At 42.1% G+C, this 24,009-nt stretch overlaps 1 protein-coding gene across 2 annotated transcripts in view; it reads right to left on the minus strand.

Moving 5' to 3' along the window:
- Positions 1 to 24,009, minus strand: part of LOC130182081 (roundabout homolog 1-like) — a 72,271-nt gene that overhangs the window by 8,497 nt on the left and 39,765 nt on the right. The window contains exons 3-13 of one of the 2 annotated variants that reach the window (XM_056396649.1): positions 13,108 to 13,265; positions 9,210 to 9,330; positions 8,085 to 8,223; positions 7,856 to 7,983; positions 4,551 to 4,675; positions 4,295 to 4,466; positions 1,770 to 1,975; positions 1,593 to 1,674; positions 1,323 to 1,491; positions 1,047 to 1,213; positions 803 to 924 (exon numbers count right to left, since the gene is read on the minus strand). In XM_056396649.1, coding sequence (XP_056252624.1) covers positions 803 to 924; positions 1,047 to 1,213; positions 1,323 to 1,491; positions 1,593 to 1,674; positions 1,770 to 1,975; positions 4,295 to 4,466; positions 4,551 to 4,675; positions 7,856 to 7,983; positions 8,085 to 8,223; positions 9,210 to 9,330; positions 13,108 to 13,265 — 1,589 coding nt within the window. Of the gene's footprint in view, positions 1 to 802; positions 925 to 1,046; positions 1,214 to 1,322; positions 1,492 to 1,592; positions 1,675 to 1,769; positions 1,976 to 4,294; positions 4,467 to 4,550; positions 4,676 to 4,872; positions 4,982 to 7,855; positions 7,984 to 8,084; positions 8,224 to 9,209; positions 9,331 to 13,107; positions 13,266 to 24,009 lie in introns of those variants that run through there. The other variant, XM_056396650.1, reaches the window with a different exon arrangement.

Consider the following 24,009-nt stretch of genomic DNA (forward strand, 5'->3'; position numbering starts at 1 on the left):
ATGTGAGTTAAAATAACACACATCCAGGAGGTTGGAGCCTGATCTTGTGAACAGTCTGCAGGAAGGATCTGTTCAAACTCACTTAATTCCCTTTTGCCTTTAGGGCGATACAGATTAACATTTCCTCATATCTGTAAATTCTCACAGTAAACCACAAGCTGAGCTCATTAATAGTTTCCTCTCAGGAAACTCTGTTCAAAATCAAGCCAGGAGAGGACGAAGCACTTTCCATTTAACCCACACAATAATGACAAAAGATGCTTTAAAAGATTTATCTGGGGGCATCCACACACACACACGCACACACGCACACACACACACACACACACACGCTGCACCTACATGTTTATGCCTTAGGAAATCAGTACAATGTATCGCACCAAAGATAAATTCACCACAGTGCAGTGGATTTATTCTCTGCTAATAAAAGATAGAAACCCACATGTAATTTCAAAATATAATAAATCATTCAAACAAACACATTTTCACAAAACAGTTTCAGACTAGATGCTCCTCCTGAACCATTTAGAGCTCCATGTTTTATTTGCTCAGTCGTCATGGAGAGCTGGGAGACCAAAGGAAAATATGTCTGCTCCAAAATAACATCTGATAAAAACTCTGCCCCCACCTGACCCCTTGGCTTTTAAATCATTTGTTAATGTACAGTATGTTTTTACACTTACTTGCAGAATTGCACATTTGACCTTTTCCCATATTTACCCTGACTCTGACAACTTTGAGTATATGTAGCAAAGAAATGTTTGCTGTGTGCAGAACAGTCTACATCGTATGGTCAACTTACCATCCACTGCAGCCTGACAGCAGAAGACGACAGGACAGTTGGCGTGTGCAGGTGGATCACTACATCTCCCAGCTCCCTCTGGATGTGACGGTGATCCACTCCCTGCATGGTGGAGGTGCTGTCTATTGGTACCAAAGGAAGGAAAGAAGTTAAATAGCTGCAGCTTCTGTGCAGTTTAAGTGGCAGCTGTTTAACATGAAGCAAAGTTAAAAACAAAAAATTAAAAAAAAAAGCCCACACTGACCCTGTGTTCTGACAGAGTCAGAGATCGGACTGGGGTCACTGAGGCCGTAAGCATTGACCGCTCTGATCATAAAGAGGTAGACAGCTCCAGGCTTCAGGTTCCTCAGGACAAAGGTCTGTGTCTTCACATGCTCAGCTAGAGTCACCCATCTGCTGCCCAGTGTATAACTGCAGGGAGAGGTGAACGCATGAAAGCAGTGAATACCAAGGTGTTTCATTAAGCTCGCTAGATCACACTGTTAGATGCAGTTAAAACATGCTGGATAATCTGTCTAACCTGAAGGCCTCGATTAGGTAAGATGTAGGTGTTGCACCGGCACTGGGGTTGGTTTTCCATGACAGAGTGACAGAGGTGCGGCTGATGTCAGTCACCTCAGGTTTAAACGGAGCACTGGGAATCAGGTTAGGATCTGTGGGATGACTGGACTGGACAACAACTCCAAACTCTGCCACAGAGATACCAACACATTCATTAAGAAGTTAAGTGCCACTCTTCGGTGAGCACTGTTCAACAACTTTTCTCTCTGTCTCAGTATGAACATCTTACCTTCTACTTGCAGGTATGCTGTCCAGGAGGCCTCTCCGTTTGGACTAGAAGCTACACAAGTGTAGAAGCCTGTGTCTCCCAGCTGAGGGGAGAGGGTACAGGAGCAGACATTAGAGGTTGGCTTAGCTCAGCACAGTCGCTGTAACTGCTAACTGCTGTACTAACGTCATCCCCTACCTTAGTGTAGCGAATCTCCAGTGATCCTGCATCAGTTAGGGACATGCGGGAGTCCACTGGAGACACCAGCACACCATCCTTCTTCCAGTGGACTGTAGGAGGTGGAGGGCCTGCAGTCTGGCACCCCAGCACTACTGTGCTGTCCACAGGGACAGTCTGGTTGACTGGACCCTGCCTAATCACAGGAGGAGGTTGGTCTGACCCGGCTGTTAAAAAACACAAGCAAGAAAGTTCAAGACTATTATTGTTGACACTCTCCCTGTAGCCCTGCAGCACATACACACATATACAAACATATACACACATATACACACTTATACATACTGTACCTAAAACACTGAACACTGGTGGTGATGTCCTAAAGTCCAGTGCTGTCTGCTTCAAACTGTTATTGGCTAACGTTACAATGGAAAATCCATTTTGGAGAAAAGTCCAAACCCATATTAGTCTTTGTTTCTTTCTCAAATGTCCAACTGTCTCAGAGACAACACAAATGATACGTATTTAACATGAGATTTTTATTTCTCTCTCTACAATAGTCGCTCCTTTTAAACCATGTTTGAGGTTTTTGTGGTCATGTTTAGGGAAGAGAAAGCACCTGTTTGAGGTTGGAGAAACAGTGTAGTCATTACAAGTACATTATAGGTAAAGTAAGGTTGAGCCTATGCAACAAAAGCACGTGGTCAAGGTTCAGGAAAGATCTCTAATGCTGTGCTCGTGCACCTAATATAAAGGAAACAGGGTTTCTTGATTTATGTCCGTCATGAGATGTTATCATTTCCTGTCCTCAGGTTTATTCTGTATTAATAGTCAAAACAGTTGCAGTGTGTGGTAACTGAGTGATTAAGACCCATACCATCAAACTGCAACGTCCCCAGTTTGGGTCAGTGACCTTTGCCGCATGCTCTCTCCCTGCATTGTCCTGTCTGCATCTGTACTATCACTATGGAATAAAGGCCACATTCCAAAAAGCGGTAAGCATACTGTCAACAGAGCATTATGGAACTGGAAATTGGGAATTGATGTTCACAAAAGATCAAAGCTGAAGAGAGAGACAGAAATAAGAGTAAGAAAGATGAAAGTAGAGAAAATGAAAATGAAATGCTGCCAAAAAATGAAAGACAGATAAGATGTGAAAGATATTGAGAGGGAAATTGGTAAAGAGAGAGAACAATAGGTTTAGCTGGCTGTGCAGGCAGTGAAGGAAAAAGAAATCAACTTTTCCCCTCCAGCGGAGAGCAACTAATCGTTCATTCGACAGTAGGTGCTGCTGGAGCCAACTCCAATCACAGCGGCAAAGCCCGACTAATAACAATCCCACTAAGATAACAGAGTTCTCTCTCTGTCTCTCTCTCTCTCACATTTTAAAACCCTGTGGATGGGGGCAGGGCTTCTACGTAAATAAATAAATAAATAAATAAAAAAACCAAAAAAAAAAAAAAAAAAAGGGTGATGGAAACACACCTTGAAAACTGCCGGCAGTAATGCAGACCAGTTATTTCCATACAAATGCACCACTCCAAACAGGGATAAGAGTGCGGTGGGATGGGGAGGATTTGGGGGAGGGCAGAGCAGAGAGACACAGATACAGACAAGAGTGCACTGCTATACACCAATGAAAAAACGGCATAAAACTCGACCCCATCTTTTTTTACTTCCATTACCTGTAACAACTTTTTCACTGAGTGGATGCCTTTCATTTCCCTACGAGGTGGCTGCAGAGCACACTGCCAATAAGAGCGGCAGATTAACCATTCTAACTAAAAGGGCTGCACTGAGCAACTCAATGTGTAGATTCAGTAAATGTCTCTTTAACCCTGAAGCAATTATCTTCATTAATTTAATTTATGTACATAGTGCAAAGTTACCCAGACACATGTATTCATGATCACACAGGTCATTTAACTGGGAGGCTGTAGACTTTCCCGGTGGTTTGTAATTACTGGTGAGGGCCTCCGAGCACATTTAAATTGCTTTTTTCAAACAATTAACCGAGTTATTTCATCACCTAGAATTGGATGACAGTCCATCAGACCGCGTTCCATATAAAAATGCCATAAAACATATCAAATGTCAATGCTACAGTCTCAATTCACACATATCTACAGTAGAATAGATCACAGACGGTGTTGCATTAATTGAAACTAGAGTTACAATAGATAGTAATTCTTCTATTTCCCCTGGTCCTTTTTATTCAGATTATATTGTGTACACATTAAGAAATGGGACACTCTTTACACACAGTCACCATGGGAACAGAGGGTTTTGATCCCAACATGTGAATAACATCCTCTGAAATCCCTCTCCTGATAGTAAGTAACCAAGGCCAACTACCACACCTGAGGGAGGCAGCTCTCACCAGTCGGCAACCCGGGCCAATCTGTAGCCTGACACACCTGCTCAGTCGAGAAAAACTGCAGCACAAAGGAAGCGTGCTTAGCCAAGAGACAAAAACAGCACAGCTAGAAATGTGCTGAATAAAAGTCTCCCACATCTGCCCTCCATCACTCCTTCCCTGTACTCACAGTCTGTGACCTCCAGCAATGCTTTGGTAATAACACTGCCAGCGATGTTGAGAGCCTGGCAGCTGTAGAAGGCGCCATCAGAGTGCTGAACATCAGTAATGGTCAAACTGCCCATCTGGGAGACAGACAGGCGGCTGTAGGGCTGTGGTGGCTGGTAAGAGAACAGGAGACTCTGGGGGGGGGGGGGGATCACAGAGTTAGAAGCTCATTCATGAGAAGTGATTTAGTGTGATGACAGACTGAGGCTCAGTCTCACCTCACTGCCCTCCCTCTGCCAGAAGATAGCCGGCTGTGGGTTGCCGGTGGCTTCACACTGGAAGGTGACCGTCCTGCCCACTGTCACCACCTGGTTCCTGGGGCGTATGGCAAATGCTGGGGGCACTGAGGAGGAAGAGAGGTCCAAATTACTGCACATGTTCATCAGTCCCAGTACAAGAACACATCAGTCTGCATAGAAAGCTCGAGGGATAAAGCAGGCTAAGTGTGTATGTGGCTAAAGCAGTCACTCTTTACCTTTCTTAACGAAAAAACAAAGCACATTTTTATTCATTTACCCACACATAACATGAATTACATACTGTATTGGTGGATGGAATTACAGTGCAGATAGGACAATGACAGGGGCTCATGATTTCCTGCTGCTGTCTGATGGAGGATGAGGGATGGATGACAACTTACCAGTGTTGACTACAAGGGGGAAAAACACAAAAAAGAGCAGTGTAATGAGTAATCAGGGACATGCAACAGCAATGATGCACTCAACAGTACTGACACATGCTTGAATGAGTGAGCACAATGGTAATGGTACGAAAGCACAGTAAACATTATGACAGCTACATAATCAATGGTAGTGTTTTTGTTACTTTTGGTTAATAGTATTTTTATTTGATCAATATCCTTATAGGTGTATAATATTGGTGCTTATGAGGATATTCATTTTATCTCGCTATTATTCTTCAGGCAGAGAGACAAAATGATGAGTTCACACTGTGATAATACACATTTACATTCCTGGTCAAAATTATTTTGCGTTCCTGAATTTCAAATACATAATTCAAAATTAATGCAAATGGGCCAATTTTTTTTTACAGGAGTATTTTAATAAAATGTCCAAGGTTACTGAACAACAAAAAAACGTGCATAGTTGTGAAATAGTACAAGCACAAGCACCCTGGAGACAATTATTGGCAGCGTTCACTAATTTTTGGTTGCGGAGTCTTTGTCGACACTGACAGCCTCTAAACGTTTCCAGTAACCATCTAAAAGCTCCGTGCACCTGTCTGCTGGTGGTTTCTTCTTCTACTGCCATTGAAGCTCTTTTAAGTTTGCAGTCTTTTTTTGCTCTGGCAGATTTCAGCTCCCTCCATAGGGTTTCAATTGGATTTAGGTGCCAATGGATTCCATTGTGGCAGTTTAAAACAGCCCCTCTTTTCCTCTTCAGCCGTTTTCTGACACTAAACTAGACATTTCGCTCTAAAACAGCACTTTGACACATTCAACAGCTCCAGTACCAGAGGCCGCTCCGCAGCCCCACAGCACCGCAGAACCTCCACCGCATTTCACTGCAGGTAGGGCTGTTCTTCAGATGGCTTGTGTGTCATGACTGTGAAACTGTGGAAACAGGGTCTTAAAGATCTTTGGTGGTCTCGTCTTCAACATTGTGAGAAAACAAAACTGGAAACAATCACCACCATTAACTGGTGAATTCATGAGCTAATAATTGTGTCCAGTGTAAATTATATGTTTATTTTTTATTTCATTATATGAAATAGTTTTGTTGTTTTGTTGTTGTTCAGTAACTTTGGACATTTTATTAAACATTCAGATTATACAAAATTGGCTAATTTCTGTATTTCTGTGTCACTACTGCAGGACTGTATGTATTTTATATATAAATATATGTCAGAGATGTCAAAGGACAAGGCGCACTATTTAGCCCCAATTAGACTCATCAGGCTTGTTCATTGTGAGGTGTGAAAAGAATATGTAATTGCGGGTTTGAGCTACATAGCCATCCAGCCTTGAGGCGTATTTAGACAAAGATACAATCCTCTAATGAGGACATAAACCTGAGGGAGCATTGTGTCTGAAGAGAGGGGGGAGAAGGGGGAGAAGGGGGGGGGGGGGGGGGTTCTGCTATGCTAAATGTGCTACACAAAGACATATTTAGAGATGGGAAAGTCTGTGCATCTTGACATCTGTAAACTAGATTTATAGTGAAATGAATGGCTAGCTAAGCAGCTGGTTTTGGAACTACTGTGAGAGGATGACTGCGGTTATTGCTCAACATTTTTGTGTTCAAAGAATGTTTTTAGAAAAGTGAAGCACATGATTTTGCATAGCGCAGGAAAGCTGGGTTTAAGCTCCCTGTCTGGAAGGACATGTGTCAAGTTTAGGCAATTGAATTTATCTAAAAGTTTCTCCCAAGTGAATGTCTGAAAGATTACAGATGACTTTAATGAGTGCAGCACTGAAGAGTCATTTCATTTCATGCTTGGAACCTGTGCAAACCTTAAAATGACTAACCTCCTTGGCTTGCTGCAGTTATTTCAAATGGCAACTGTTTAATATCAACCAAATGTTCTAAGTCTGTAAAAATGATTCTGTGGTTGAGACTACAGCTCTGACTGAGCTAGCCAGAGGTTAAGTAAGAGAGTTTTTTTTAATTTTATTATGAAACACACATTCACTTTGATGGCTCTCTGTTTCCTCCCAGAATACAACTACTACACATCTGCCAGTTACTCCTGCCCTTCTCCATTCACTGCCCAAATTAGCTTCGGTCCCCCATGACGCTGGTTTTCTCAGGTTTTAGGAGGGAGAGGAAAATGATGTAATTTGAACCATGTCATTTCCCAGCATGCAACCAACCCTGCCTTATCTTTAATTAAGTCCTACTGTCCTCACAGTCTGTGTCACCCACCGTGTCACTGCCGTGGGTGTGTGTATGTTTATGTGTATAGATATGGGTCTGTGTGTGCGACCGTGAGAGGTGCCTTACTGCTCATTTCCTGCGACTGATTTAAAAACTAAAGGGTGTCATTGTGGCAAGACAACTTGGACCAAATGAATCCATTTTCTGTGGTCACGTAAACATTTACTTTGCATGCTCTCCTCAGTTTATACACGACATTACTATGAAACTTAGTGTAAACAAACTGCAGCAACGCCCTGTACTGCTTATTATTTAGAACTGCTGCAGACACTATATGACCTCCAGCCAGGGAGTAAAAAGAAACAAAAAAATAAAATCACAAATACCCCAGAGATAATTCCTGCCACTACTACCACTACTGTGTTGAGGGAAACAACAGCCTTAGGCGCAATAAGGAAAACTAGGTCTGGATAAAAAGTGAGGTAGAAGTCGCTGCCTGCTAATTTGTGACACTACAAGACAGGATTAGTTCTCCTGTTAGGCTGGAGCAGCTGTTTTGCAGATACTTCATCCATGAAAAGACTATCAGAGGCCCTGGAAAAAAGTATGTGACCTGTATGCTGCATAGAGAAGTGTGTGGTACTACGGTTGGAGGACATTAACTGTGAGGATCGGGTTGTACTGACCGTGTACAGTGAGCGTGGCGGATGCTTCAGACTTCCCAACCATGTTCTCCACCACACATGTATAGGAGCCCTCATCTGAAGAGGTCACTTGGCGAACAATCAAGGTATGGTCCTCTAGGATTTCAAATCTGGAGGCAGGACAGACACACACAATCAAGAGATGAAAGGAAAAGTTGAAACACCGTGCTTGCATGGTAATGACTGTATGTAGAGGCCCTTTGTGCATTACCTGCCCTTCGGCAGGTCAGAATCGTCTTTTCTCCAGCGGATAGTGGGAACAGGGTCTCCTTGAACCAAACAGTGGAACTCCACGCTCTCGTCTGCCAACACCACCACACTGCTGGGCCGCTTCACGAAGGTCGGGCGCTCTGGAAGGCAGCGCAATATCAAGTATAAACATCAATATACTCATCCAGTGATTTTTTATGATATCATTGTATAGATTACATCATTTACTAATTGTTCTCTTTGTGTAATTTCTATAGTTTATTTTCATTTCATTTATTTATGTAAACCTTGAAGATCATTGAGGTTTCCCTCATTTGCAATGATGTGGAGATTCACACAGTGGGTGAATGGTGCATTGTCTAGTGAGTAGTTTTACAATAACACGCTCCTGAAGCAAGGAAGTTGTGCAGGAATGAACGAAAATGTTAATGTACCTGGCACTAAGCTACAAGACACATTTCACTTTGACAGAAAATCACTTTTCACTTGAACATTTGATCCGCAGAAACTACCAATACTGTCTGCTCCATGCCTGAAGATTAAAAAAACTAAACAACTGGCAATAAATACAGCCACACACTGCAAATGTAATACTGTATTCTAGTGATAATCCTCCGACAGTCTCCAAAGTCATTCATTATGCACAACCTGTAGAACAATGTATTCTGACCCGTTTCTGCATTCAGCAGGATTATTCTCATAGCCTTGAACGGCTCCATGAGACACTGTACTGTATACTCCCAACCTTAACCAAGGTCATCGAACTGTGTGATACTGATAAGAGCTCTATTCTGATGGGAAATGTTAGCAGCATAAAAGGAGGGGTGGAGAATAGAGGCTGGAAGCAGACATTTGGGGTGGGAGCTGTCGGTGGGAGCATGGGGAGCACTTGTTTCGAAAGGTTTGAGAGGCTGTAGCACCGGATGCATCAGCGGTAGATGCTCAGCACATGTGTTGGTTGGAAGCACAGCTGGCAGATTGGATGGTAGTCCTGCATAATCAACGTAATTAATGGGTTATTATACCCTAGTGACAAAGACCTCACACAGCGAACTGGCAAACTACACCACCAAGAACTGAAGCTCTGGAACATTGCACAGTTCGATGACAACGCTGCAGATTTTACCCAGCACGGTGAGCTCGGCGATCTCGCTCTCCCTCTCGCCCACCATGTTCGTCCCGACGCAGATATATTTCCCTGCGTCACTCTTCCTGGTGTTGGTGATCATCAGTTTGCCGCTGCGGATCTAAAACAAAGCACAACACAATATTTGCACAGCTGTATTTGCACAAGCCCCGACTACCCTTATGTGTGCTGTACGTGTGCACATTCATAATGAGGGTAAATAATCTGCACAACATTTGTACATTTTGTGATAAAATGTGCCAAAGCTAAAGCTCCCTCTGTGAACATGTCTACTTTAATGTGTGATTTCACCCACATATAATCATCCTCCATTTGATAATATACAGTAGGTATAAGAGCAGCAATGTCATGTATGTCTGTGTGCATCTCTATGCATCTTTTTAGCTAAGGAATAGAATTTGCACTGCCTTTCAAGCTGCACAGAAGGTCACCCATTATAAAATTACATAATTCATATCTAGTGCTACATAAGCAAAGAACCCTGGGAACAAAGACATCGCGTCTTTGTAGATTCAATCCTCAGATGTTCAGTCAGTATTCTTTGCCTTTCCCAAACTTGTTAGCTTCTCCTCACTGATATCTGCACAAACACACACACACACACACACACACACACACACACACACACACAACAAAGAGGTGGCAGATATATGCTCTCCATGCTGTTTTCAGTCTTTTCATATCCTATCCACCATACGCCCCCACAGACCAAGGTAGCTGTCTTTATGGTGCTTTGAATGTGAGCCACTCTATTGATAGTCTGCAGATACCCAGTGTTAGAGGTGATATCACAGTAGCAGTGAGCAGACGTGAAACTGTAGTGGGGGAGCATACCGATCTGAAGACCACAAAACAAACACAAGGCCGTTCCCTGCACCCAAATATCTGAAAGCTTCTTCCAGGCATCAACTTCAATTAAACTTTCAGCCGCTCTATTGGGACTTAAGATAGCTGTGTGTGTCTCTAGCCCACCGGAGACACACACAGCTATCGTGTGGCTAGCCTGTAATTGCACAGCTCTGTTATTTCTTAAAAGAGGTCAGAGGTCAAGGCTGCCTACAGTGCCGTGTCCATAAAGCAGGCAGGGGGTTCAGCGTCATGCTAGACAGCACCTTGCTCGGTGGGCACTGTCCACTCACCAGCTCACAGATGGAAGACATCATTAAATTGCTGCTGCAAGGATGAAACCGACAGCCTTTCATTTATTAGTCATCCTCCTCCAGGCTAACCTTCCACCACAAGCATCTCACACCATCCACCAGATAAATAACAACTAAGAGAGACCTAACTGTGGCTGACGTTCCAGATCTGCTGCAAATGATGTGGTTTTCAGAGGAATATTTAACAAACTGTGGTGTGGCTTGTGGTCGTATGTACTTTTCATACACAATGCCAGCCACTTGTAATCACGAGGAGAAAGTGGGGGCGTTACTGATAGTGCAGATTCAGCTCCTCAAGTAAGTTTTCGATGAATTAGGTTTGGATGTTTAGACTCACATTAGAGCCGATCCGAGCACAAACACAGACATTAACAGTAATTTACAGCATTATATTGGCCTGAAACAAACAAATAGAATTTAGCTTCTGTAGATTTTTGAATATAGTTTATAGCGTGTGTCTTATTTCCACATGAAAGAGAAGATAACTGTATTAAATGTTAACAGATATTAATAAAAGTTACATGATATCACAGCGAATAAGTTGTAGAGGAACTTGTGAGATGTGGACATGCAATAAAATTTCTAATTACTTGAATGTCAGTGAATATACAGTTTACATTATTAGCTGATAATCTTTGCCATACTGTAGTTTTCTGTTTCATATGATGAGCACTAATATTTTCATCAAATACATAATAAATGAGGTGAATGAGGTTATTCACCTGAACCCTGGATGAAGTCTTAGATTGACTGGTCGTCCAATGGCTCTCGGCCCGCTGAGTCTTTGTCCCTTGATGAACCAATATTACATTTTGTGGCAGAGTAAAGATGATTGTGTTCTAACCAACGCCTTTGACCCAGCTACACTAGTAACTTTAGCAGCTGATTAAAGAGAAGACCACAAGCTTTTTTATTTCCTTCACTGACCAATCCTCGTTTTTAGCAGCAACTCTATTGCTAAGATATCCAAATGTGGTTTGTCTGTCCTCCATCTTGGACACTGGAACCTCAACTTGCATCTCAACTTGAATCTCTCCTCTCTTTCAGTATATTCTTTTTCTTCTTCTTCACATAGCCTTAGATGCCCTAAAGGCACACACAGGCTCAAGCTGCGTATTCTGTGATATACATACATCTGTGTAAAGGCACTCAACGTTTGAATTATAGTCAATAAATAGCACTTATGCATATCAGAACCTTCTAAAAATTGTCCTCAAGAATCAAGTCACAACTTTATCTACATATCAGTATTAATAAATGATGGTCCAGCCCACAAGGGAAGCCCTCAAAAAGACTGAAAGCAGCTATGAATCACTTGTGGTGGACTCCTTTGGTCTTTGTACAGTAAGTGATGTCTTTGAGTGAACTCTTCTGGCAAAGACATATTTCCATATAGAAAAGATGATTAGGGAGGACAAAGACAGGCACGCAGAAAGTACAAAGCAAAAAGCAGCCTTTGTATTTCCCTCAGAGGAGCCTTCCCCCAGCTCTGATCCAGGCCTCTCCTTAAATCAGAGAGAGCTGCTCTGTCCATCACAGCCCCCCAGAGAGACTCTACCTGTCACTCCACACTAACATGAGCTTTGAATCTTCTCCGGTGTGTCCCCGGGAGCACGCACAGACATTCAAATAAACAAATCAACACACACACACATACACACACACACACACGGACACACAAAATCATGTGAGTTGCTCAAACCTGGTTATATGCTTGAGTTAAAGGACTGAGAGTTCTTGCTGCCTTAATCCGTCAGGCACTAAATCAATTCAGTTTATACAAAAACATAAAAAGACAATCACTGCTGTGTGGTACACGCCACATGACAGCTTCATATATCAGATTAATGCCATGCTAATGCTCATATGATGACACTACTAGTGTCAGCTTGTTGCTGTTCTCTGGTATTGCGTATTTTTGCCAGGAGTCGTATATAAAACAGCATTATACTGTGTTTGTGATGCATTATGGTCTTTTTTCTCCTGAAATTTTCACTTCTGTGTGGGCACAGATAAAGATGATGGTATTATTTAGTGTTCTTGTAACCACAAATAGATCTTGACTTAACATGCTTACTCTTCCACACTTCAACATGACTGAGGTGAGAGGTAATTGGTTCTTTAGCGTCCCAAAAAGGGCAATTAAAAACTAAACACTTACACCAAACAACTTTTGTTTATGTGCGTATCAACCAGTTGTCAGTATTTTGTCTTACATGAGGGTGAATAATGAAAAAACTGGGTGAATTGGAACAACTTCACAAAATGAAGTAAAGACAACTATTTTAAGTAAAGTTAATAAGTAGATATGAAGTCAACATAAATGAATATAAATAGTTATATTTACTTATTTTTTTCGAGGCAGTTTGTTTAGTAGGATCAACTCGTCAGATCTTCAGTGAGTTAAAGTCGTACTTCAAGCAAAAATGCCAAAATAATCACTACATGGTTCCAGCTTCTCGAGTTTGAGGACTTGCAGCTTTCCTCCTTTTCATATGATTTTAACTGAATATCCCTCGGTTTTATACTGTTGGTTGGACATAACAAGCGTTCTGAATATCTGGGAACTTGAGATGATTATTTGTCACTATGTTCTGAAATTTAATTACAGACGATTAACTGAAGAAATAATGAAAATAGACATACTGATAATGAAAATAATGATAATAATTAGTTGGTGTCGGTTTTATGTTGAAGCTGAAAATGGCTTCTCTTACTGTGATGCGTTCATCTCTGTCATCTAAACTGGCTCCATCTTTCCTCCATGAGATGGTGGGTTCAGGGTGCCCACGGGGTGGTTGACACTCCAGCACTGCGGGCTCACCCACCGCAACCATGACATCCACGGGGTTCTGCCTGAAGTCGTCACGTAAAACTGGGAAACACACAGAAAAGCAGGAGGAGAGTAGAGTTTAATGATGTTTAACTGTGATTAGAAAATGGCAAAGCATAATATTGGCTCATCTCGGTGCCTTCATGTGGAGTCGTATTTATTGTGTCAACGAGAAGAGTCAATTTCCAAGACTGACTGATGTGGCATTCACTGCTTTGACAAGTGGGAATTTTACAGCTCTGAGTTCAGGAGTTGTGACTTTATGCTGTTTTAAACTCAAGAAACCAGGGAAATTGCTTTTATTCATTATTTCATTTTTTCTCTAATCGTCTCTCATTTTCTAGTTCTTCACATGGAAATGAAATGTACAAAACACATAATTGGCACTGCTTTTGTAAGAGGAACAAAGCCACAATCACTCTTATTGTTAATCACCTTGTAACACTGTTCTCAAGACTTCAATCACTTGAGCGGCAGGATGTTGTGCCATCGATGTGGAACACACATGACCTTATGAGTTCCACTAGAAGGGTTGTTTTCTAGCTACGTCCATCAGGAGCGGCACACAGAGTATTAATATTCTTTACATCTATCCGTTAGTCTATTAGACATTACTTTACCCGTTCACCACTGTAATATAAGTGACAGAATCTCTCGGGATCTCTGCTTGGCTTCCTAACTAAACAGTGGGTGAGGACTGTACGGACTATCTGCTGAGGAGGCTGCTTGTCCTGATGGCTGACAGTAAGGAGAGAAGACACCGCAGGAAGGTGAGCTGTGGACGGCTCCCTCACAGGCAGCAGAGAACTACCACAGCAATTTATCATCTTTCCACAACGAGCAGCCGTGCACACTGAAGAAGATCCTGCAGCCAGAGGACTGAACTGGATACAAAGCAAACTCACATCCACTCCAAGAAGCCCAACACAAGAGTGTGATTTCTAGTGGTCACAGGCAGCTCCTTCCTGTCGCCACCATAGACTGGATATAAAGGTCCTCAGTGTACAGCCTCAAAGAGGAACACTTCTCTAATGACAAGGGATTATAACGTCATAAATATGTTGAAAAGGTCTATTTAAAGAAAATAACTTGTAAGATTACAGCAGAGACATCAATAACCAGGAACTGGGATGTGTAAAAGAGAGCGGTGAACATCATGAATGAAAACAACCTTTTGTTACATAAAACTGAGCAGATTCCTGTTCCTGACGAGGTGAACAACATGTGCTAATGTAAACGCCTGTGCATGAGTGACTGCTGTTGAGCATTCCCGGTCTTAAATTACATGGGGGGGCTTAGAACCTGAACAAGCCAAGGGAGCTGAGCCAACACAGAGCTAGCTGAATAGCAGAACTCAGTGGAGCTGGGTTGGGGTGAAAAGACAGGAAACAATGAGGAAAAGGCATAATCACTCCCAGATGGCGGCAACCCATTCACCTCTGGCTACGGATTTGTATATAACACTGGGCGAGCGGGCCTGAGGTGCCTGATGAGCAGCGTGGACGTGGGAGAACAAATTGGGATGACCTTCTAATTGGACGCTTTTTGGCCCCCGTATCTCTGTGAGCCCCTCCGCTGCTCTGCCCCTCTGATCCTCTGAACAGGGTTGCAACTGGCTGGCTGCAGTTGACTGAGTACTGATGGGAAACAGCTGGCTGACCCCCCCCCCCCCCGCCGCCGCCAACATCACCATGTCACATGATAAAAGGCATTCCTCATGGGACACGAAAACATGGTTGAGGTTACTTCAGACAGGAAGAAAGTGAGACCATCACAATTGCCTGTACAGTGTGTGTGTGTGTGTGTGTGTGTATGTGTCTGTGTGTGTCTGTGTGTGTGTATAGGTGTGTGTGTGTGTGTGTGTGTGTTTGTGAGTGCATGGTGATTGATTGACTGATCCTATCTTATAATTCCAATAGCAATCACATTACACATCTGTTTTTACAATCTTGTAAGATCCAAAGTCTCCACAGGATCTGAAAGCCCGGACTGTTTCCTCAAGGCCCTTTGTTAAAGATTTATTTTTGATGATAGCCTTAGTTAGCGTAAGAAATAAAGCAGGAAGAGATAAGAGTTAAAAGCAGAGGAAGCTTATGAAGGTTAGCAAGAAGAATTTTCTCAGACGTGCGGTGTTTATGTTTATGTATCTGAACAGGGCAAAGTCGGCTGGTTTCTGCATGTTGCACTGTTGTGCTGGGTAAGCACACAAATAATCCAGAACATGTGTTTGTAAAACTGACTGTTTATATTCTAAGAAGGGAAAATGTATCTGCTTATTATGTTATAATAGGAAATTATGCATGCTCAAGTAAAAACCATACAAGCAAACACAAATGTAAGTATCTGTTTCTTTCTTTCAAAACCTAAACTATGTTAGAAACCTTAACTTTTTTTCCAGTTTCTCCACAATCTTCAGTTCCCCCTGCTTTCCTGCATTCGTTTCTTTCCTTGTCATCTGCATAAGTCATATCATTTCTTCTTATCTGTAAACATATCCTGACAATCTTCTTCCTCGGAGTGATGTTGCTGACATCTGTGTCTCGCCTTAAATCCCTTAAGTTAGTGGCGTTGGCAAAAACCAGGCTCCATAGACGGAGAGAATGAGGAACAACATTTACTGGATACATACATTTTTAAACGTCGCAGGCTGATTACTATAATGTGGACATCCTGAGGTGACTGCCCTGATTTGAAGGACATTTGAAGAATCATGCAGAGAACAATCACCACAGGATCATGAATATTTCTCCTGTATATCTTTGTCGACTTCAAAAGATTCAGCTAAATCTTCTACTTTACTTTAATGTCGTTTCCCCTCTATTCTTTCCCTCTTGCATCAGTATTTTAAGGCTTCGCATGCTATCATGTCTCCCTTGTTATTCTCAAATCATCTCAGAAGTTGTACACATGTGAATTTCACAGGATTTCATTGAGTCAAAGCCATTCATAACAGTGAAACCCACCTCCACAGCTCCTGAAACCAACCCAGCTTGCCAGTTTAGCTGGAGCTTTGCACCTCGCGCTGTCTTCTTTTCTCCCTCCATCTGATCCCTCCAGATGAGAATCTCATAGCTTACTTCAAAGCATCAGCCCTTGGCCTCCCTACCCTGGATCTGACAGTGTCTGACTTTTTGTTAGTCCTCTGGAGCCCAAGCCGGAGCTTGAAAGGCCTACTGCAGCCGAGCTCCAATAATCCTCTCTGCAGAGTCCAACTGGACCAGAAAGGAAGACAATCTAACCCCTCAGATAGGGGGTGGGACGGGGCACATGCAGTAACCTTATCACACTGCATCACTGCAGGAGACGGCCATAGACACCTTTAGTCACCACAGTCAAAACTGCCCCCCCTTTGTTACTCCATTTTGTATCCAAAGTGCTTTCACATACTGCAGATCCAGCTGTGCAGCTATTTTAGTGCAGCAATCATTTGCATGTCCCAAAGTCAACATCAACACTACTGGTTTAATATCAGTTATAGCTACGATTTGCCAAAAGCAGACAACAGCTGTGCACGCTTCTGCTTCCAACTCACATTATAGCGGAGGAATACAATTAGCAATCAGCTTGTCCCGGTGCCTGTTTAGAGACCACCGACAGATTTACTTCAGGTTTTTATGAAGAATTCAGAGGAACACTTTGGAATTTCCACATCGTTAGTTTGATGCGTTTTATACTTTCATGCGCTTTATAATTTATCAAAACCTTCATATGACATAAAAGGAGAACACAATGAAAGCAGGGAAACGTGCCATGACATGTAAGTCACTGTTGGCTCTAGGAATTAAACATTAGCAATGGGATCACATTTTTACAGTCAGCAGGGTTCGAGCTTGATGAGCATAATTAGCTGCAGACTGTATAATAAATACAGTTTTCTTTGTGAGTAAATTAAATGGAGGGTCTTTTCAATAGTAGACTCAGGTTCAGTACAACAGTCATCAGTTGCCAAATCCTATTCTCTTTTGTCAGGAAAGGTTTATGTGGGTTTCTCTTTGACATTAGGTGTAAAGGAATAGTTTGGCATTTTGGGAAATATGCTTGTGAAAATCGATCCCATTCTACAAATGACACGACAACCAGCAGCCACTTAGCTTAGCTTGTCGTAGCATACAGAAGCATGGAAACAGGAGACAAGAGCTGAACTGTCTCTGCAGCAGCTCACCAGCCGAACACACGCGACATCCTCATGTTTAATCTGTACAAAAACAGAAGTGTAAAAATGACCAGTGGTTTGAAGGATGGTTAAAGATGCCGATCCATGTTACCTCTGCTTAAAGGAGCTGGTTTTGAGTTTTGCTTTTGCTACATAGCTAACGTTAGTATTTACAGCTGTTTCCTTACTAGTCTAGAAAAAAACATTGTGAGTTCAGCATCAAACTTCATTTCTTTACCCACCAAAAACTAAATAAGCAGCTTTTGCGTATTTTCTTAACACATGACTTAAAGAGTACAAAGTGAGCGTCACTGACCGAATGCTATTCAACTTTCTACGTGAGCATCATTCAGAAGTATTCTCACAACAACATAATAGTCTTATATTTGAATATATTTCAGTCTTTCAGTATCTCACACACATTGTCAATAGTGAGTTCAAATTTTAAAAAGTGAAAAGAAATGCAGAGCATCAACCTTAAAAGTGCCCATACGCTTATTCCTTACATACTGTAGGTATTTCATCAGGCTTGTCTGTGATATGTAAATAATGAAATGGAAAAAGAGGCAGAAGCTGGAATTATGGTTCCGTGGCACTTTGGACTGAGACCGCACTAAAATAAATTATTCCAAGAGTAAGTAGTAAAAATAAGTACTGGCATCTAGAACACTGTCCAGAGGTCTTAATGTTTCCCAGTGCTTAAAAAACATTTCAGCTGAAATACAAACCAGCTTTCTTTGACTAAAATATCCTAGAGCACCAACTTGAAAATATAGTGTATAAATGTAATAAATACCTTAAATATACAGCTATCTTCCAATCCCTGCAGATATGAAATCCTTGACTTTTCTCACAATCTCTTCCCTGACCTCTCCTTACACCCTACCTCTCTGCTTCCACCCCCCCCCCACCCCCCCTGTATCCTCCACCACCTCCTCCTCCTCTTCTCCTCCTTGCTCTTACAGGGTTGTTGTCTGGAGAGACTGAAAGCTGCAGGAGAAACAGCTGCTCCACAGAAAAACCAATATGTGCATCTCACGTATAGTTAGCTGGTCAGATAGATAGAAAGAAAACACACACACACACAAACACACGCACGCACGCACACACACACACACACACACACACACACACACACACACACACACTTACACAGGAGGTCCAGTGGGCCCTGTGCCTCTTTGCAGGCGCATACTAGAGCCAATAACATGATATGAACTGCAACCAAGCAAATCCAATAAAAAACGAAGTTCCCGCACATACAAATTAGGAGACATGCATTAGCTCAGTATCATAACTATGCCACACGAGATTTGCAGAATACACTAGCATCCAGAAGACACCACACAGTGCTTATAAAGGAAACAAAAATTCCTGGCTCGTCCTCCCCAAGCTCCCTTATTTGAATTTCATTTTCTGCAAAGAAATCATTACTCAAAAAAGTCCCAGGGCAAACAGTTTTTTTTTTTTTTTTTTTGCATGCAGGACCATAAACCTATCTCATGTTTGGCAAGCCAATTAACTCAACACAGGAGCTCACTTACCAAGATAAAGCTCCCTGTTGGGCCAAATTCTACTTGCTCTTAAACTTGTTCTTTTCTCTCTCAGACTCAACGCCCCTCCCACCCCGCTGTATATCTCTGTCAGGCCACGACTGCAGCTTCATACACATCTTTACGTTGACATGTTAGGAATGTTAGCCCCGCTCTGACCTGTGCTATCTGGATTTGTATCAGACATTTATTTACATTTATTTTGTAAACACCATCTTTTTTTTGTCACTGCCCTGTATGGCACATAGACATACATGCTCACAGTGCAAACAGAACCGGCCACTACTGTTATTATACGCATGTTATATTTTATGGTTTGGTCTTGTTTTTTGTGTCTTAATTCCAACCCACACTCATGTTTTTATGGCCTCTTCACTAAGTCTGTTGTAAGTTATTCTGTTTTATACTAAAACACACATGCACTAAACATGCATACAACCTGTTAAGAGGTAGTTCATTCTGACAGGGGCTTACAATGTGAACCAAGACGGTGTGTGAGTGTGTGTGCAAGGATGGATGCACCGGTTCGTCAGTTCTCGGATGTTCTGACACTCTAATCCTGTTGATGTACGTGCAGAACATATCACTCGTGAGGGGCAGACATTAAAACCAGCTAAAAGGATTGTGTAACCTCCATTTTAATCTCCTCCACTCATCCTATCCCTCCGTAAGAGGGAAGACAGGAGAACGAGAAAGAGGAAAAGCATAGCTGAGAATAAGGAGAGGGCAGATACGAGAAGACAGACGGACACAGAGCAGATTAGGAGAATTAGTGAAGTGGCAGAAGAGCTGGGTGAAACAGAGGTTGAACGGCTCTGATAAGGTTCGAAAAATTGTCAGTCACATAAAGTGCAAAAAGGTTGATTTCTAGTTCCTGTTGTTGCCTTTTCAAAGGCTACATCTATTTGGGTCCAAAGTCTGAGCTGTAACAAAATCGGCACTGCATCGGCTCTCAGGATGATGATCATGGTACTAACTAGATTTAACACAGGTGGTGCAGCTTCAGAGAGCGAGCAGAGATCAAACACCGACATTTTCATCTTTGATACCTGCTCCATGAGTTCATCCTGTCAGTAGTGCGCACTGGGGCACATGCTGGTACAGTATGAAACGAAACCACCATCAAATATTGAATCATTTGAGAATCAGATGAGAACATTGCACAGACATTACATTGTGTTCGGTTTTAAGATTTAAGAAGAACTGCTGTAGATTTTTACGAGCTGTAGAGAATTCAACTTAAGACTTGAGGTTGAGGAAATACAGGTTGTATAAGTTGTTACACATGTTAAAGTCACAGACACGCACGCACTACAATTGCTCTTTTGTTTGTGGGTTACATCGTGTTTTTTATTGGAAACAATCCCACACATAACTTATGCTCATTTACTCTGACCTTGAAGCTCCGACATTCAGAGTAAACAATGCATTACACTGAACTCACCTGCTGTTATTTCTAAACGGTAAAATCCCACACTGTTATGATGCTTTAGTGACAGTGATGTATAATGTTTAATGAACCACAGTTTAACCGCAGCAGCCCAGATCACACTTGTTTTCATTATTTATCATAAATATCAATTAACCAGTTTACATTTAATATTACCAATCAGCTTGTATTATATGCATGTGCTTAAACATGAATATACAGTATTATTTCATTACAAGCTACGATGACATCATTCTCATGTGTTTTCTGGCTGTTAAAGCTGTGTGGTTCTCTGCACATGTACTGCTGTACATTACAGGTAATAAACTGGGTCTGAGTATCTCAACCATATCTGTTGCTTCACATTCATACAGCAACGACAGGCTACATGGGCAATCATTATTCTTTCTTTTAACCAACCTGTATGTCACTGGAGAGTGGGAGTAAATCCACAGAGGTTCTACTTGTTAAATTTAAATGGGATTATTTTGCTGCAAAAGAAAAAAAAGCTGCCTTAAATAGTATTTGTTATATTTTTCTTCTAGCATCAAGTGAGTACACACAGTCATTAAAATCAACCAACATGCTAATCACTGTCGAGAACATTTTTAATTCATTTTACCAAGTCTTCACTATTTCATTAAGTCAAGCTTCTATTAAGCAAAATAAATGAATAGCAAATAAATGAGACTCAAGATGGAGGCCTGGTGAATTTAATCATTGCAAATGCGGTCGAGGAAGTGTCTCCTCCCTCAGGGCGCAGCATGCATGTGGAAAACCGTAGTTCTCTGAAACGTGTTTGGCAAAATAAAGTTTACTGAAGATATGATGCTGCCGTCCTTTGTGTTTGCTATGCTGCTCAGACTGAGCTGTGATGATGCAAGCTTTCTGTGACCGAGTCTCTCTGAAGTCTAAATAAAATGTTTATATGTGTGTGGGTGGCGTCTGCTCTTGCCACCAGTTATTTTGTAAGTAGCCTCCACTTTGTAGACCATGAACTCTCTAACCCATCACCATACATATAAAATAACATGTAACCCTCTTCAGGTAAACAATGTTACCTCATTAGGCATGTCCTTTACTTTCAGCACCTTCCATAAGCTAATTTAAAAAGTGTGATTATGAAATAACAACGATCTCCAGTTGCACAGAAACTGCCCTTTAATTATTCCAAACAAAACTGGAATTCCTGCTGGTGTGAGTCATAACGGGAGGCGGGAGAGCAAACAAGCGAGGATGCTGGGTGGATGACACTAATGAGCGACAGGCGAGGGGACAAAGAGAAGAGTATGACAGGGTGTTGACAGTAGCAGGTCGAAATAGTGGTAGAGCGCAGGCAATTCCAGGGGATTGTTGAACTCAAAGCACAATGACCTACATACTGAGATCTGTACTAACAACACATCCCCATCGGGACCTGACCTCCTGCAAGGAGATGGCTTACAATCTGGTCCTGTGGGACACGGGCTCTGCTTTATTACATTTAGGGCCTGTTCCAGGTGTGAAGCAATTCAATGACTCACTTCAGATAATCAAGATATAAACTGAGAAAACCTCACAAAAAAACAAGCTGTTCGCACAGTTAATTGTGACATCTATAGTCGACACCTGAATCCTTTAGATAGCAGGAAGTGTTCGCAGTCAGACTGAGAAATGGTACAAAACCAAATCAAACCCTCTTCTTCTGAATAATGGAGAGAGCTGGAGGCAATAGTAATGTGGCCCTTTCTCTCCGGGGCAAGAGTCCCTCGCATGAAAGCAAAGAAAAGCCACACACACACACACACACACTGACATGCACACGCACAGACACAGACATGCACACGCACACACACACACACACACACACACACACACACACCCTTTAACCCTCTCATTAGTGTAATCCTGCATGAGAAGAGTAAATTGTCATGAATAAATCCACTTAGAAGCCAGTGAATGAAAGAGTTTCACTTTGAGATGGTTGCATTACCATTTCAATAAGCGTGCCACGCTGCAAAACGTTGGCAGTGTTTGACAGAGTAATTGGGAACATTAACGAGTAGATAAAATATGGTTAGCGGAGGGAAGCCTGTATGTAAGTGCATGCGTGTGAGAGTGTCAATTAATTTTTTTTTTGCACAGACAAAAAACACATGTCTAGATTTTTCCACTAATAACGCAAATGAATGGCGGTTGAAGCAGAGAGGTTGGTGAGACACTTTGGGCTTTGTTTGTGAAAACAAAAGAAGTGGAAAGCAGACAGCGGACCTTGAGACAAATTTATTCCAGTATACTGGCCCAGAGAAACCTTTGTTTGAGTAGCATGACCATAGCAAAAATCTCCTTGGGCAAGGCTGAGTTCTAAATAAGCACCTTCTGTAAACTGTAGACAAAAAGCAAAGAGGGTCAAACTTCAGGGTACGTGCAATTACACATTGCAGACAGGGCATAAATCTGAAGCTTAGTGGGCTCCTCTCTGTTTAAATGAGTATCTACCTTAATTCCTACCTGGCCTTTGTTTGTGTAAGAAGAAGTGGGTAGAAATAATAAAGAGCAAAACCCAGGAGAGATGCTCCATGGGAGGAGTGCACCCAGGTCACAAAGAGAGGCGATGGAGTGGAGGAGGAGGAAGAAGAAGAGTTGGTGGCGGTGGGGAGGGCGATGTATTGTAACAAAGAGAAAAGTGAGCAAGACAAAGAAATACAAGCCGGGTAGGAGTAGAGATGCAGACACAAAGAGAAACAAAGAGCTACAGTGGATGCGAGAGGGAACGAGACGACTCAGCTCTCACTGCGATGTAGTGTTTTCGCTTCACGGCGAGGCGGGTGCCAAAATAGGCAAAGTTACACCTTAATAAACACACACACATATACGCACACACAGCACACACTCACTCACAGTTACAGCTATGTTCCACATACTAATGTACCCTGAGGTGCCCTAGTCCTTCCTGTGTCATCAATCTGAGAGACAACTCAGGGCCCAGGAGAGAAAGAGGCTGTGGGCTGGTACGTTAACACTCTCCAGTATGACAGACAAAAAATAAAAAGAAACCAGGACACTAAATCAGACAAAGATACCAGACAGAATCATGGTCTGTTTCCACAGACTATGGCATTTCATTCCGAGGTATATTAGCTGATGATTGACAGCTATACATTCAGCAGCAGGATACACACCACAACACAACAATGCTTTCATTCAACTGGGGGAAAAATTACATTATTGTGACGGGAAAGATGCTGATGGTGCAGATACAGACGGCAGAATCACATGACTCCAAGGCATTATAGAGGCTGCATCCGCACCACACTATATATTATTCCCTCACAGCTGTTTGGGAAGCGAAGAGATGCAGCATAAAGGTTAAAAAAAGAATATTGAGCCATTTAGTGCATCATGTCAGGTGTTTGATACTGATAATGATGTGTACAGGCAATAACAGCACCACATTACAGCTACAGTGCAGATAGTATGAAACAGCCATGTTTCCCTCTGCTGTCTTTCTCTTTTACATTTCTCATTCAGTTGTTATTCTACAGTAGGGCCTCAAAGACATTCTCAGCTTTGTGTCTCCAGCTTATCACCATTAACTTCATGGGGTTTTATGAAATGAAATAAAAAAGATAAATTCATCCACAAAGTTAATCCACAGATGCAACATATTCA

This window comes from Seriola aureovittata, chromosome 15 (assembly GCF_021018895.1).
Source record: "Seriola aureovittata isolate HTS-2021-v1 ecotype China chromosome 15, ASM2101889v1, whole genome shotgun sequence".
NCBI lineage: Eukaryota > Metazoa > Chordata > Actinopteri > Carangiformes > Carangidae > Seriola > Seriola aureovittata.